Consider the following 17099-nt stretch of genomic DNA (forward strand, 5'->3'; position numbering starts at 1 on the left):
TGACCATGCACATGTGTGTGTGTGTGTGTGTGTGTGTGCGGGTGTGTGGGTGCGTGTGTGCATACGTGCATATACTGTATGTTGGACAACAACAGGCGAGAGCATGGTCTGGGGTCACTACTTCTGAATAGAGGCTTTAGGTCATGGAGGGGATGGAAAACAGAAATAAACATAGAAGAGAAAACCGAGCTAATGGGACGTAAAAGGTCCATATGAACAAATGGACAGTCACACACACACACACACACACATACATTCACTGACATGGTATTGTAATTGCCCAACGGGCCAATCATGATGGTTCAATTTGCAAATGGAAACTTTCAAACGTCAGGCACAAGGGCCATGTGTCTGCAAGTGCATCCATTCCCATTCCCACCGGAGCATTACTTATACAAAATACTGGAAACACACACAATCACATACACACACACACACACACACACACACACATACAAAACTGGGATTGATGATGTTGTATTTCCATTTCTGCTATGACTGGGTTCCACCAGCAGTACAGATTGACAGCACCTGGTTATGTCTATACTTTTTATCTATATAGCTTATATATATTTTCATCACAGCTCTACGAGTCTCCACCTAGTGGTGTTTTGAGGTACGGTTCCTCCACCCTGTGATAGTGAGGTACCGAAGTATGCCGACAGGTAGCTTGGTGAAGCCTCTGAGATGCTGAGAGAAGGGTATTGAATTCATGATGGTTTTATGATGAAAAACTATTTTTATCCAAAACAAATTTATTGTTGGCACACAGTTGCTCCACTATGGAAGTTCTGAATGTGGAGTACAATGCTGACAATGGCATGCCACTAAGGCAGTCGGTGTGATTGTGTAACATAATGAGGGATGCTGTGTCCTCTTCCCCTGCCGTAGTCAGATGACAGGGCTCAAGCACGGTTTACAGGAACTCTGGGAGTCTTGGCTCGGCCCTCTGGAGCTGTGGTTTAGGAAAACGGGACAACAGGAGTCTTTCCTTTCTTTTCCCCTCTGTTTTTCTTTCCTTTTTTTTTTCTCTTTGCTTTCTTCTCTTTCTTGCTCTCTCTCTCTGTCAAAGTGTGGTTTGGGCAGGCATGTGCTCCCACCTTTGATTTTGTTTTTTTCCGTTCTTTGTTGGAGGCCTTGTGTGCTGCTGGAGTCAGCAAAACTCTAGAAACGTACTATGTCAGGCTGTGTCTGGTGTAGTCTGCTGTGCTGTTAGTGGGGGGAAACCTGCTATCTGACTCAAACAGGAAGGCATTTATATCCTCAATGCGCCGTGATCCTGGCACGGCCTCCCCAGCACCATTTCTCTGTGAACACCACCAGTGGAAAGTCTGATCCCTTGACAAAAGAACAGATTGATTCCATGCGTACGGCACTGACACCTGTCCGTTGATGCTGTTATTGTTAAGATGCATATTCTGCTCTGCACAATACTCCGCTTGTCATTCCCACACCGAGGGAGAGCTTCTCCCGTGCTCGTCAGACTTTCCCATGAGCTGTTTCGTAATTCCTGCGTTTTTTTTTTTTTCTCCTCTCCTTTTTCAGTCATTATTTTATGCCTCATCTCTTTGTCCACATCTCGCTCATCTGTTGTGTGTTTGTCTCCTTAGGGACAGAGAGGTCATCCTGGTCCACCTGGACTCCCTGGAGAGCCTGTAAGTATCGTTCTCCCTTTCATAGCAACTTCTTTACATGGCTTGAATACTCTGTAAGTCCTCCTTTGTCTCCCCTTTCCTTCGCACTTCCATTAAAAACACTCTTACAGATAACAGTCTTTCCCAAAGCTCCAAAATCTTGCAACTCAAGACAATGCAACAGATGTCATAATATTATACTGCAATACTTCATAGGTACATTCATTTCAAAATCCCTATTAGCACTTTGGTTGTTGCTTGCAAGGTGGTGCATGCAGCGGCCTACACCTGATGCACATGCCATTAACTGCTATGGGATTCTGTTATGCATTTGAATTTATAACTACATAGCAGGTTTTGCAACATCTCAGCATTGTTTTGCTCTTATAGTATCCGCCATCAAGGTCCTTATCACTGACCCAGAGCCAGTCCCTCTCAGACTCTCCAATCTCACCACAGTCTGAGAAAGATGAGTCGTCCTTCACTCCCAGGACCCAGTGTGCATGTGTGTGTGTTTGTGTGCACGCGCCAAGCATGCCTGCAGGCAGCCAGATTAGATTAGCCTGTTATGAAGCAGCGGTGAGGAGAGACATCTGGCCAAAGCACTGCGCCACAGCGATGCTCTCCAGGATATCAGAAAGCAATGCCAAAGAGAGAGAGAGAGAACAGAGAAAAAGAGAGAGAGAGAGAGAGAGAGAGAGAGAGAGGAGAGAGACAGGACCAAGCCAACATGGCCAACACTGACACATTCAGTCATTACACTGCAGCTTTGAAGAAAAACCTCTTTCTTTCTTTCTTTCCCTTCCCTTATATTCTCTCTATTTATTGACCTGTCTCTGTGTGTCACTCACCACTCAGTGCTCTGCCTGTCTCCCTGATGCTGTCTTAATCTCAGTCTTGCATGTAATCTCTGTCTCTATTTCCCTCCCCTCTATCTGTCCCTCTTTCAGTCTGTCTGGTCGAGTGATTAAACTGGAGAAACACAGTTCAGTGAATATTTCCTTCCCTGGAACAAGTGGGAGGAGACATGACTCTGGCTGTTCGGTCCAGGCCAACAGGACTATTTTAAGTCTGGAGCATCCAGCCCCATGTCCAGGGCTATTTTCAGTCGGGCTGGGTCATACTACTGTGGGTATTAGGAAAAGGCCTTAGTCAGGGAGTGTGGAGTGGAACATTTTCCTCATTGTCACACAGTTTGAGTGAGTCCCCGCTCTCTCAGGGTGATGTCACCAGCACAGGGATTTCCCTCACTGCTCACCACGGAGGAGGAGTGTGACTTCTCTCTCACTGTCATGTCCTCCTCCTACTCTGTCCATCCTCAAACGCCCCCTTCTTTCCCACGGAGCTACTGCTGCTGATCAGGGCCCCGAGTCTGAGTCTGAATCACCGCAGCACCAGTGATTGAGTAATAAGCACAACTGTTTGGCAGTGTGCACTTTCCAGCTATTCAGAGCAAAGGGCATCTGGTCTGCATAAAGTGATGATGACTCTTGGGGCTCAACTTTGTTACTGTACTACACCATGGGCCGTCCGCGGAGCCCCTCCTTACTGCAGGGCAGTTAAAGGTCCAAACCTCAATCCCTCCAATTTCCAAACTGTCTGGCTTTAACTGGCTGCATTATGTACTATATTTATCAAAGTCAGTGCACATGCATGGCTGCACGTCCGGAGCGTGTCAAAGGAAGTTATACATGAACACACACACACACACAAACACACACACACACTAAACTCTTGATTAGGCAATAATATGGTCTATACACAGGCCACATCTGAAACTGCTTGAAAAAACAACTCTTAGCAGCCTGGGCATCCTGGTATCCAACAACAATACTATAAGCTAACACAGTGACAGATGCAAAGAGATCTCCCTAAGAGACACATATTGGGGACACACTGGTATGAGAGCAGCGGTGCACCAACACTTGTACCACTCTACTGTAAAGTATGTTACACACCTCCAAGAAACACCTTCATCTCCTGCCCCCCTGGGCTACTGGCTTATTATAGTTCATCCCCTCTGCTCTCTCTCTCTCTCTCTCTCTCTCTCTCTCTCTCTCTCTCTCTCTCTCTCTCTCTCTGAAACTATCTGCTACTCTGCACAAAGCCCTGCCTGTGTGTTTGTGTTACTGTAATTTTGATCAACCCCCCCCCCCCCCCCCTCTCTCCCCCTCTCCCCCCCCCCCCCCCCCCCCCCCTCTCTCTCTCTCTCTCTCTCTCTCCCTCTCTCTCCCTACTCTCTCTTTCTCTCTTTCCTCTCTGCAGGGACAGCAAGGTCCAGACGGAAGTCCAGGTGCCAAAGGTTATCCTGGCAGGCAGGTGCAGTAAATCCTCTGCTGTGACTGGTACAGTAGGCAGGGCAAGGGCCGTAGTAGGGGCAGAGGGCCAAGTGGAATTAGGTTAGGCTGAACAGCTGACTTGCAGCAGCTCAGTTTGAGGAAAATATTTGGGGGAATGTATGTTAACCATGTAGGTCAGAGTGGGCTTATTAGCATCATTCACATGTGATTTGTTGAGTAAATGAACTGAAGAGAAGTTTACATTTTAAAGGTTCTAATGCATTTAAAGGCATTTGCAAATTGTGGATCCTATATATTTATCACTTTTTTTTATTATAAATTGTAAACTGTAGTCTCAGAACAATGGTAGCAGACAGCTGCTTTTAAATGCCTTGAATGTTCATTCATGATGCACAATGACACACACATTCACAGGGTGTTTGTGCAAACAGGGTTTCAGGTTGTTTACCAGCTAGACCAGAAATAGTGTTGAACCACAGAATTAAAGTTTGTCTTTTTGTTTTTCAGGGTTTACCTGGGCCTGTAGGACCATTGGGGCCTAAAGGCGCTCGGGTAGGTCAACTCAAGTTCTTCCTTTCTGTCTCGCCTGTTCTATTTCCTTTCTATTGGTCTGACTGACTAACATTAGTGCTTTGACAGGACCAGAGCTTCTGAGTTATACGCAATGCTGTCAGCCTAACTGCTTTACTGACAGTTTTACTATGCGCTGTTTATAGAGGGAGACTCTAACAAATCTCAATCAAAACACACGACAAGTTGTTTAATCAAAGATGCCAAATTATCGGTATTCTGTACTGTAAACCTGTTGTGTACTGTACAAATGCATGCTGGCAGCGTTTACACACACACACACATACACACACATGCACTTAGATATATAAACACATGCATAAGAACATGGCACCGGCATCCACCTAAGCACACACAAACACATTCATGCATGCACACTCCTCAATCAGTGTGTGTGTGTGCCACTGCTATTAGTAGGCTAAACTCAGGACCCCTCTCTGTGATGTAAACACTTGTATTACTGTATACAGCCGCTAAGTGAGAGACTGTGACCGTTGATAAGCCTCCACATACAAACACACACCCTTTAGGTACACAAACAAAGAGACGCACACACTCGCTGACACAAACAGTGATTTTTGTGTTGCGTTCCAATAAAGGTTCTTTATCAGCTCCCCTTGGCTGCTCCAGAAGCCTCCCCCTGCCCCCACTGGCTGGAATTTCCTGTTTAAGCTCCGTATGAGGCCCTGCTGTCTTAAGGAGGCATTCTAGTCCCCTTTCTCTCTCTCTCTCTCTCTCTCTCTCTCTCTCTCCCTATCCGCATATCCTCCACTCTCTTCTGCAGACCACTGTATATCGTGAACACACCAAACAACTCAACTCGGGCACACCTAAAACTATAATCAACGCCTCTGCCTCTCAGTTGTTTCCTTCAGTGTGCAGCTCTTGTGCTTGTTGTATTTGCTCTGCCTGTTCTTGTTTGTTTTCCGGTCATGTCTCCTTGTGCCGACAGCCCAGTGTGACGCCCTGGCTATCTTCAGAGATCCCTGGCGTGAGGGTATGTGCCCTTGGACTACATCGTGGAAGCCAGCACCATGCAGTCCATGGGCATATACACTTGCCTCATGGCTTGGTTCTTCGAGGAAAACCCGCCCCCCACCACTCCACTGGACCCTCAGCCCCACTGAAATCGCGCCTCGCAGCCCGTGGAAGTCGCCGTCGCTCCCGTTGCTCGTATGGTGTCGGAAAAACTCACGTCCCGTATTCCTTCCTCTCTCCTCTTCTCTTGTCTTCCTCTCCCCTCTCCTCTCTGCAGGGTTTCATTGGAATCCCGGGGCTTTTTGGCCTTCCCGGGCCTGATGGTGAAAGAGTGAGTTCTTGTTCATGTGTATTCGCTCCAATATCATGCACGCTCCACGTTATGATTGTAGAATTTGACATTAAACATCGGAACCCAGCTAACGACCCAATAGAGATGACAGTGGTGCTGCCTCTTGTCGTTTCATTCAGCTGTCTTGTTATTGTTTTAATGTGGGAACAGCCCCCAGCTGTCTGAGATGCTGCTGTATAAGGCTGTGTGGGAGTGTTGATGACTCATACGATAAAAGCCCCCTTTTAGAGCCTTTGAACTGGCTGAACTCCTCAAGGCCTCCTCCTCCGGCACAGCCTCTAAAACATGGAGCGATTAGCCTACTTATGACATGCTCCAGAGGGTTGCGTCAGCGCGAGGCGGGCTGCAACCAGGACCCCCCCCACAGCCAGCCAACCAGCTAGATGGGTCATACCCTAGCTGCACAGGCGGTGTCTGCCCGTCTTCTCCTGGGGGGGGGAAGAATGTTTATCTAACACATATATGAGAAAGGGTGATAAATCCCTCATAATGAGCTAGAGAGAATGTTGGATAGGCTGCAGTCAGCTGTTTCTCACATCTGGCGAAGCTGGAGCTGACAGAGGTTTACAGCTACGGCTTTTTAATTGTGTTTTTTGGACCTGAATCGGCTATGCCTAAGAGTGTTTTGTTTTGGGTTTGATACGGTTTTTACATAACGTCCCTCTGTCTTTCTCTCTCTTTCTTCCTTTCACCCTCTCTCCCTACATCGCTCTCTTCTCTATTGTCTATTCCACCTCTGTCCTTCCTTTCTATCGTCATTTTCAGGGCATTCCTGGCGAACCAGGGAAGAGGGGCAAGATGGGTAGGCCGGTAAAGTTTTGTCTCAACATACTTTATAGATAATCAAGTATAATGAACTGTTCTGGGGGATGATATCAATTGAACTCGAATGTAATGTATTCATGACTTTTGAATGACTGGAAAGAATTTGGTAGATTGTGACACATTTAAAGAATCATTCAAATCAATATGATTTTGATTACAGATCTTATTGCTGTACGCTCACCACCCCGCTCCAGTCAGACAATGTCGCGGCTTCACATTACATTCAAGTTTTATATTCATTCCTGCTCTCTATTTAGACCACATTGAGAGATTTTGGTGCAAAGACCCCAACACCTACACACATGTGAAAATTTATAAGGTCTGCATTTGCGTCATTGTTTGACTCGACTCAATATTTCCATGACTATTGGAAGGGTTAACTGGAGTTTGAATGCTGCGGAGTCCCACTAGCCGCACGTCGGACTGTTGGACGCAACAAGAAAAGGCTTTTGTTGGAGTGACGGGCTTTTGGTCACCCCCAGCGTGGAGCCAAGCCATTTGGAGGCAGCCATAGGTCCTGTTGTGTGTGTTAGATAGACAGTGTTCAGAGCCAGTTTGACAGAGTGTTTCAGAAAAGAATATGCAACCCCGAAACACTGCTGAGATCATTCCGCAGCTGTTGCTTATTGGCTTTTCAGTAACTAAGGCATTTATAGACCAAACGCCTGAACACACGCAAGCCAATGTCCTCTTAGTGTGAGGTGTGGGTGTGTGAGGGTTTTAGAATCGCAGCTATTCCACAGTAAGACAAATGTTTATGCAGTAGCTGCGGATGTGTGTAAGGTATACATTCAAATGCATCATGTGTGAGGCATTGTACATGTTTGCATTTGATTTGTTTTTTGTGTGTGCTTGAGTGTGTGTGTGAAAGACAGAGAGAGAGAAAAAGTGCATGCACATGCAGTTTATGTGTGTGTGTGCACTGATCCCCACGTAAACATGGCTGCATCATGGCTGACTATTCCCTAGGGACTATTGAGACTCATTAATTGATTCATCTTCTAAGATACTGTTTCCTGCAAAGAAACTCATTATGGTGACTTCACAGTTTTGGCACCGGTCCTACACTGTTCAAAACTATTAATCTGGCGGTGCTTTCATCACACCCTGGTATTCTCCTGCCCCCAACACATCCCAGTCGACCTGCTGACAGCAACTGGTCTGCTTTTAAGGACAGGGAAGCCAAGAATGACAAGATAAGAAAACAATGCGTTGTGTGTCAGTAGAAACATCTGATAATGACTTCCAACATGGCCCTTTTTGGTCATTGTCTGTAATATGTATTACTATGCATAACTATTCAGAATACAGGCGTGCACACAAACAGAGGCACACTCATACAAACTGGCTTTGTCCAGCAGCATAGTGGTGTCAACTTCAAAAACTCTAGGACAGTGGTTGTCAAAGGGGGGTCTAAGGACCCCAAGGGGTCCTTGAGGGGATTCCAGGGGGTCGCTGACAAAATGATGAGTAGTATAATTCACCAGAAATTATTCCAATTACAGAATGTATAAAAATGACTATTCTGGTCATAATTTCACTGTCACCACTGCTATTTCTCCACCTACAGTATAGACAGTTATTCTAAATCAACAAGAAAACACTTCCCATATGGGTCCCTGGGGCAAAATCTTATCAAATGGGGGTCCGTGGCCTGAGGTGGGTCTATCTGTGGGTCCTTGACATGAAAATGTTTGAGAACCCCTGCTCTAGGAGACCATTTTAACCCTAAAGCCACTTTTAACAGATTATACAAATGTGACTGGCTGTTGGCAAACACACCCGGTCATCATCATCATCATCCCATTCCAGTCCTCCCGGATGGAAAATGGAAAGCCAGGCTGCTTACAGGAGGATCCTTGAGAGATCGACCCCCTCCTCCGTGACAGAGGAGAAGGAACAAAGCTGGAGAAGCACCTGAACCGCAGCCAGAGGCAGTTTAATGGCCATAACCAGAGCGCTTGTACTCTGTCGAGGATAAACACATGCAGAGAGTCATCCATCCAGGGGGATCAGGGAAAAGGTTTAATATCTAAAACACTGAAGAGCATACAAACCCTAGAGAATTTTTCCAAAGCGCGAGGGCCAACGGTTCTGCGCTTCAACTGAAGTCTTGTTGAAATTGTGGAGCTGTTTGAGCCATGTCTGTTTCTGTTTGGATTTTTGAGGTTATCTTTATCAGGCTCATCAGTTACACTGTCCTGTGGTGTTTACAAGCCCTAGTAACGTCTTGGTGCGCCTGTGAGTCGCCTTCCCTCACAGCATCCCACTAATCAGACTGACAGAGCACACTGCTGCTCACTGATCCAGTTTGATTGTGCAGAGACAATAGCTTAAGAACAAGGCTTCCTAACATCATTTCAATTCAGAGAGCCACTAAAAGACATAAAATACGCTTATGTGCCTCTCTTCAAAAGCTCTGCTGCCTTTTTTTAAGCTCTTTACTTGGCTAGGCTAGGTTTTCCACATTTGTTCCATGTTCTTACGGCAGCGGTTATGGCTTTATGGTTTATCCTCTGGGTCACCGTCATGCTTCAGTAAGATTTCTGTTGGGCTTGTGTTTCCCCCAGTGCGCCTGAATAACAGAATGTGACCTGTGGACTCAGCAAGCATCAGTCATGCATGATCCACTCTGTGTGAAGCATCTACCTCCTGACTTATCTGGAGTCTAGACATCTCATTTTCCAGCTAATTCCTTGGCACCATAAAACAGTCCCAGTTTTAATATGACACTACCGTGTTATGGCTCTTTTTGCCTGTGGGATCCCAAATCTTTTCCAGTGGCCTGTTGGTGACATTATCTAAGATGATTCAACAGGACAGACAGTATGCTCAGACTGTACGCAGAAGCATTCAACATTCAGTGTATCTGTTCATTAACCTGATGCAATGTGTCAGTTGTTTGAAGGCTGGGTGTACATTTACATGCCAGCAGTTATATATATATTTAAGTCAAAACTATCCCAGACAGGTCTCCAAAAATAAACTGTCTTGAAACACAAAGAGTAGCATTTTGTCAGCAGGATATATTTCCAGGGGAAGTTAGAAACTTAAATAAATACACACAATCTAAAGCGTCTCCACCCTTACAAAAATAAGAGCCCTTTTCCGGAGGCATCTACAGTAGTTAGCGTTCTAAAACAATGCATGGAGGCCGCAACAGCAGAACCTAGCCATTATGATAAGTGTTTCTGGATGGTCTAGCCTTAGTTACATTAGCCCCTGTGCTTTCTGGAGATGTGGCTTCCCTTAGCAGCACCGTCATCCGTTAGCATAGCTCAGATTAGCCCCTCATTTACTGCTAACTGGACTAAATAGCTACTTGGCTGCTGGGTCTCTGCATTTAGAAACCGCTCAGCCTGAGTAGAGTCGTTTACTGTCCGCACCCGTTCTGCAGCTGTTAGATTTAATGCTCATAATAGGGCAATTATACTCATAATTTGCACATATTTCAAATTACTCTATGTCTAATGTTATTTTTAACAGTGAAATTGTTATAATTACTGTGCAATTACAGTAGCAGCACTCTTGGTTGTGTAATAGTCATATTTGTGAAAACTCAGTAAATGTTACCCTGTGTTAAAATTCTGCAGAGATGAGATACACAGTGATTTACATTTACCATGGTGACATGTTTACATACTGGGAGATCCTGAACCTACAACCTGAACGTGCCATGTTTAGATGAAATGCATTTTTGTGTCAGATTTTACACTGAGTTGCTGTAGTGCTGTAATAGAGGAAGGTCAGTCTCTTCTTACCTCAACAGCTTTTGCACAATATAATCGTGTCAGCTAACAATTGGCAACATGTTTAACAAAGTTTACTGTACATTAATAAAGCAGACATTACTTATATGAAGCAACTCAATATAAAGTCTTTGCAATTGCCGCACTATAAAACAATGTGACACTTTCTGGGTTGATCAGATGTGTGAGGCTGAGTGTGTCAGACCGGTAGTGCTGAAAAAAGCTAAAAGCAACTCTTTCTCTCCCCAGGGATTTCCAGGGGACTTTGGCGAGAGAGGACCACCGGGACCAGATGGAGAACCAGTATGTCACGCACCCAGTTACAAACACGCTCACACACACATAGATAAACATGCACACACATACAGGTACACCCACACACACATGCACGCACGCACAGAAAAAGAGAGTAATGGTTTTGCTCACACGCTCTCCCCTGGCGTTTTACACACTGGGAATGTTGGACTGTGACATTTCGGCAGTTGCTGATGGGAAAATCATCTGTGAGTCCAGCAGGTCGGCTCTGTTTTTCTGTTTTGTTTGAAGCGAGTTTTTAGGAGCTCCGGACAAGCTTTACTGCTGCGTTTTATTTCATCCCCTCCCCTCCCCCTTGTTATTGATCATTTTAATTGGCATTCATTTTCACAATCTGCAATATAAAGAGCAAAGCGCAGTTAGTTGGCTTGGCTTTCAAACTCAATCGTTTTCCATTCACCACTTAAGTGAAATGGACCACCAAGTTACATACACACACACACACACACAGATACACACACACGCATATTAGGAAGTGATATCCAAGAACAGTAAATGATGTAATAGGATGTCATTTTGAGTAATTATTCTCCCCAATACAGTAAAGATAGGTCAGCAGAGACTATTAGCCAGTCCGCTGCATGTCTCTGCCCATATGGAAGAGATCAAATTATTTCATCGCAGTATTTTTTCATTCACTGCCATTCGTGCAAAAGTGACACTTCATCAGTCAGAGTGGAAAACTCTAAAATTAAAACATAAACACGTCAGAAAGTCGCTCTTTAGCACACTTTCAAATACATAACAAACATATAAACACAGAGGAGCACACAGCACAAACACAGCACAAACAGCGCATTCATGTTTGAAGAAACGCTCCCTCCCTCATCCCGCAGTTTTCCGACGGCTCAGTGGCTGAGTTGACTCTCGTACAGCAGGCTCCCAAACGCCTAATAAATCCATTCTGAACTCAACAGTAATGACAAGCAGGAGATGACGCTTTTTCTTAGCTGCATCCTGGGGGGTATTTCACAAAGCAGGATTAAAAAGTTAGCCAGATAACTGTGAAAAAGATTATGCTGTATCCTGGTGATACTGACTTGAGTCTGTAAAAATAAATATATGATTCAGGCATGATTGCTAATAAACAAACTACATTTTTATAAGTAATTACATAACATTTTTAAAGTTAACTTGCTAATCCTGCTTTCTGAAATACCCCCTGGATATTGATGAAGTCCCATGTTCCAGAGGGTGCAATGTCTATCAGGCTATTATATAATCAGGCTCATTTTATTTATGTATTTTCACCACTGATCTGTAAATGCATAATGGGCTTATGGGGCTTAGAGCCTCTGCTCCACAGTCCAAGTTCCTGTATTTCCCAGTTTCCCCCGTGACCCACTCTTTCATCTCTCTCCATGTAAGAAAAGGAAGTTTGACTATTTTGCTTCCTGCAAGGCGGAGTGGATACAGTAGGGGAAGGAGACTCCTCCGTCTTTTCTGACAAAGACTGACAAAGGACACTGACTGAAAGCTTAGCGCTCTTGTGAATAAATTACGTGAAACTTGCAATATAGTGTGCAGGGGCCATTCTGTTTTTTTGGCCTCCAGTACCTTTCAGAGTTTTTTTTTTTTTGGTGAATGTGTGCAGTAGTCCCACTTCTCTACTTCTCAAAAAAAAAAAAAAAGTTAGCAGGAAAGTGCTCCTTTTATCTAGACTGCATAGTAGGAGGAAATGGGCATGGCATGTAGCAGCAGAGCCACATGGGGACAACAAACCTCTCAGTGTATCTCTCTCTTTCTCTCTCTATCTATCTCTCTCTCTCTGCTTCTCTCTCTGTCTCTCTCTCTGTCTATCATTCTCTCATTACACGTGTTCTGTTGCTCTCTATCTGTTGGGAGATTGAAGCTGCAGATTGGACGAGCCACAGAAGGACGGTGGGCTCAGACCCCCCCCCCTCCACCTTCACTTCAGGCACACACATATATATACACACACACACACACACACACACATACTTACACACACACACACATACACACAGCCCCCTCTCATAAGCTCCGATGAACACTGAGCCACTCTTCTGAGCATGTTTGTTTAAAAAAGAGCCAATAACCCCAGAAACTTGCTCCTTCTCCCTCTCCCTTCATCTCACTTGCTCTTTCTCCTCCTCTCTCCTCTCTAGGGTGAGATGGGAGCCCCTGGTCCAAGCGGAGTTCATGGACTTATTGTGAGTATAAGAATCTGTGTGTCTCTTTGTGTGTTAAACATGCTGCATATTTTATATTGAGACTGTGTGTAGTCTGTGTCCTCCAGGGTTTAAACATCCCATTATCCCAGACACATGGCCCATAACTACGCAGCTATAAAGGGCTATATTTAAATGCAATAGCTATGTGTAGAATATGCCTGCTCAATTAAGAAAACGCTTTCAATTAGCCCACACTTTCTAGCTGTAAGCAGTGCAGGAAAATAACAGCAGCCGCCTGCCTAATGCTGGTATGTTTTGCTCCTCTGCCAGCCACTTTGGCAGGTAACTAACCATCATCTGGAGGTTCTTTACCACTTTAAACACATTTGGCTGGTAAAGCAGTGAAAGTGGCTGGTGGATTTTGGAATCCATCAGGCAATGTAAGCAGTGGATGAGAAAGTTATTTTCCTGCCCTGGCTGTAAGGTCTAGATGACAGTGTGTCCCTCCCACTACCTCACATGACAGACGTGACAGTGATCTATAAATGATCCAACTGTCAATCAGCCGGCCCTAACAAGGGATCCTGTTTTCATCGTAAATCTCTCTCTAATTTACCTTTGTTGAACAGCAACGCCCCCCCCCCTGCCACCACCGCCACCCACACGTCACCTAGCCCTCCATGCCCGCCCAGCCCAACAACCGCATAATTGTGTCTGATTATAATGTGTCACTGGTTTCTCTTGTCGTGTCCCGTCTTCTCCCATCGATGCCGCTCCTCCCGCTCTATTCTAGGCCACCGGCGGTGGTAGTAGGCCTGTAATTGGAGCTATGGAGGCCTTTCTGATTACAGCTCTGCTCTGGGCTCCGTGTCTGCTGCATCCATCTGACCCGACAGTATACACACCAGCAGCGCTGCGCTGCACTTCGAGGATATAAATATACAAACAGCCAGAGGGGCCTTCTCAGGAGACTGCAGGCCTCCACTCTGGGTGAAGGCAGGCCAGTGTTGAAGACGGGATGGTGTTAGTGTGGAGAGGACTAGCTACGATTAGGAAAATGCATGATATGGAAAAGAGGTAGGGGGAAAGAGGAGGAAGAGAGAAAGAAATAGAGAAGGAAAGGAAGAGGGGGGCCTTCTGAAAAATGCAGCAGTACCACACTTTCTTTCTTTGTCTCTCTCACACTCTATCTCTCTATTGTTCTGACTGCCTGTATTTCTGTCTTTCTCTCTCTCTCTCTATGGTATGACATCATTCTGAACACCCTAGGGCTCTATAAACATGAAGTGACCCCGCTCATTCCTCAGTAACAAAATACACAAAAATGGCCAATTTAACAAGTCATAAGTCTTAATCTTAAAATCTTATTTTTCTGAAGTGAAACAAATGAAAAACTCTACCACTGGGGTGAGATAATCCCATTTGATTCCAATGCAGTTTCACTTTTTCAGCAATTTTCTAAAGGCAAGTTTCAATATCTTGCAACAAGGCAGATTAAGGCAGAGCAGAACAGGACACTTGATCCCTTTGTGTTGTGTTTTATGCCCTTTGTTGCTCTGTAAAGCACTTTGACATGAACCTTTTAAAAGCATTTTATACACAGATTTGATTTTATTCTAGAAACGTGTTTATTTGCATTGGAAACAATTATCTCCCCCCCATTGGCAGGTTTTTTTTTCACTTGTTTTAAGGAAAATACGATTTTAAGACTTAACACCACGTTAAGTGACTTGTTAAGAGGGACTTTTTTGCAGTGTATACTTCAGTAAGCACTCTCTCTCACACACACACAGGTACTACATTATGCAGATAGATAAATATGTAACACACTGCGCCAAGGCCACCCTGGAGCTCTTTGCAAGCAGAGAATGCAAGATGAGGTAGTTGTTAACAGCCTGCTGAGTCGTCTCTTCTGCCCATGTTCTCTGCTGGGATGAACACCACTCCGGAGACATTTCATAAAGGCGTCCACCGTTTGGTCTCTCATTCATTCTGTCACGTTCTGAAAAGGAAGCAGATAGTCCAGTGAAGTCTTGGATCAGTCTGCTTAACTGGTGTGATCATTGAGGAAATGCAGATTTTCTTAGGATACTCCCCTGCCCTGATAATTACAATCTTATCCTGTAGCTCTTGTTCTGCTGGTGAGCCATGTAGCTCATCGCTGGTTCTGTTTTCAGTGACGGCACAGATGTTACCCCAAGCGTTTATTCATTAGATTCACAGCAGGCATTTGATGAAATGGAATCTACCGCAGAGACTTGGCTTCAGATCGCTGGATCCATTTCTGCTCTCCTGAATTTGGTTGAATATTATCATGCATTATTATGTGTTGTAGCCAGTATGATGACAGTGTGGATGAACTGGAATCATGGAAATGACATTGTTATTCTCACATTACTATTGATGAATGCCAAAATCATTTGTGTGTGTGTGTTTAATGAAAGTCAATGAAAAGGACCTGAGCCCTCTGTTCAGCTGTAATTTGTGCATGAGGTATCACTGATAGGTATGTTTTTTATTTCTCTGCTCTTCTGGTGCCAGGGTGATATGGGACCTGTTGGAGAGATGGGCCTTGCAGGACCTAATGGACTGAAGGTGATCACTAATCACACACACACACACACACACACACACAGAGAGAGAGAAACTGTTATCTATCTTATATCGTCTGTGACCTGTAGAAACCAGAAACTAGAAGTTCCTTTTCCTGCTGCGCTGCGATCAGAGAAGGACCAGTGAACAGGATTGGGGGGTCGGTCAATACGGTTCAGAAATAGCTTATGAGAGCCAGATTAGCTGTTGATTGACTTGCTCACATGTGCCGCCCTGCTATGCAGTGCACACAACAGTGGCCAGTGTGTTGCCACTAAGTCTGAACATAGGTGGGGTTTGGTTTTGTGGGGGTCCCTTCCTAACCCGTGTGTCCGTGTTTTTTGCAGGGGGTGCCCGGCAACCCAGGAGAACCAGGACTGAAAGGTGATAAGGTGATCTGAATATTCCCGTTATTGGCCTGTGTTTGAGCAGCATGTGATGGATATGTGCATCCTAGCCATCTCTCTCCAGCCTTTAAACATAGAGCATGCTTTCATTATGTCCCACCTTCGGCCAAACCAATACAAAGCCTCAGATGGTTCTTACTACCTGTATAAAGCATGAGATTTGACAGGCTTTTGTAATTGTCACCAATTTGAGTCCTGCCACTGTCTTATCAATGAAAGCCATTGTACAGTAGTTTAGACCCACATCTTTCCTCCCATGCATTTTAAGCTGTCACCGGGGAGCTCATCTGTTGAACACTGGCTTACTGTATAAGACATGGGGGTGATGGAGCAATCGGCATCAGTCCCTTCCCTAAGACAGATCGACACCACATGAAGAAGCTGGCTCATGTTCTTGCCATAATTTGTGCTGTCAGCACTTTCGTAGCTCGTATGTTAATTTGTGCAGACTTGTAATTCCTGTTGTCTGTTGAAAAAGCTGAATGTGGCACATCAAAGTGAGAGTTTAGGACCCTAATGTCCTTCATTGCCATCTCTGTCTCTCTGTCCTTTGTCCATCCTCCTGCTTCTGTTCATCCCCACCTCTCTGTCGCCCTCTAACTCCATCAGGGTGAAGTCGGGATTCCTGGAGAGCAGGGAGAGATCGGGTTCAAAGGAGACAAGGTAGGCCACCACTGCAACACACACGTACACACACATGCACACTATACTAAATACTTACACATCCACTTCCCCCTGCCTAACCACCCATCCCATTCTCTCCCCCTCATCCATTGCTGCCCCCTCCCCAACCCCACCCCCAACACACACACACACACATAGATAGCCTTGGTTGCAGAACTGTGCCTTTGGAGAATGACTTAGCCAGATGTCTGTTGTCCAGCTTATGGAAATTCTTATGTAACCCCCCCCCCATTTGTCTCTGTGTGTCAGCAAAATCAAACCCTATTTGTATCAGAGAACAGAGTCGTCCCGTGAGACAGTGGAGATACTGAGCAGAGTCATGCATGTCTAATGTCTTTTCCCATAGAACAGAAATCAAGGCTCTGCTTTATGCTTCTGAATCCTGTCTGTCTTAGCTCTTATGGTTGTGTATGTGTTGGACAGGGCATCCAGGGGGTTCCAGGGTTACCAGGCATACGCGGGAAACCAGGACCACAGGTAAGCCCTCCAACTATACTAACTACACTATACAGATTAATAACCAAAAATACAAAAACCCTATAAGGCGTTATAAGACCC

At 45.1% G+C, this 17099-nt stretch overlaps 1 protein-coding gene across 1 annotated transcript in view; it reads left to right on the plus strand.

Moving 5' to 3' along the window:
• Positions 1-17099, plus strand: part of col27a1a (collagen, type XXVII, alpha 1a) — a 75774-nt gene that overhangs the window by 32270 nt on the left and 26405 nt on the right. Inside the window, exons 8-18 of the mRNA XM_071895804.2 lie at positions 1611-1655; positions 3900-3953; positions 4442-4486; positions 5760-5813; positions 6600-6644; positions 10658-10711; positions 12853-12897; positions 15400-15453; positions 15798-15842; positions 16467-16520; positions 16965-17018. Coding sequence (XP_071751905.2) covers positions 1611-1655; positions 3900-3953; positions 4442-4486; positions 5760-5813; positions 6600-6644; positions 10658-10711; positions 12853-12897; positions 15400-15453; positions 15798-15842; positions 16467-16520; positions 16965-17018 — 549 coding nt within the window. The remainder of the gene's footprint in view (positions 1-1610; positions 1656-3899; positions 3954-4441; positions 4487-5759; positions 5814-6599; positions 6645-10657; positions 10712-12852; positions 12898-15399; positions 15454-15797; positions 15843-16466; positions 16521-16964; positions 17019-17099) is intronic.

The sequence above is a fragment of the Centroberyx gerrardi genome, chromosome 2 (genome assembly GCF_048128805.1).
Source record: "Centroberyx gerrardi isolate f3 chromosome 2, fCenGer3.hap1.cur.20231027, whole genome shotgun sequence".
In the NCBI taxonomy this organism is placed as follows: domain Eukaryota; kingdom Metazoa; phylum Chordata; class Actinopteri; order Beryciformes; family Berycidae; genus Centroberyx; species Centroberyx gerrardi.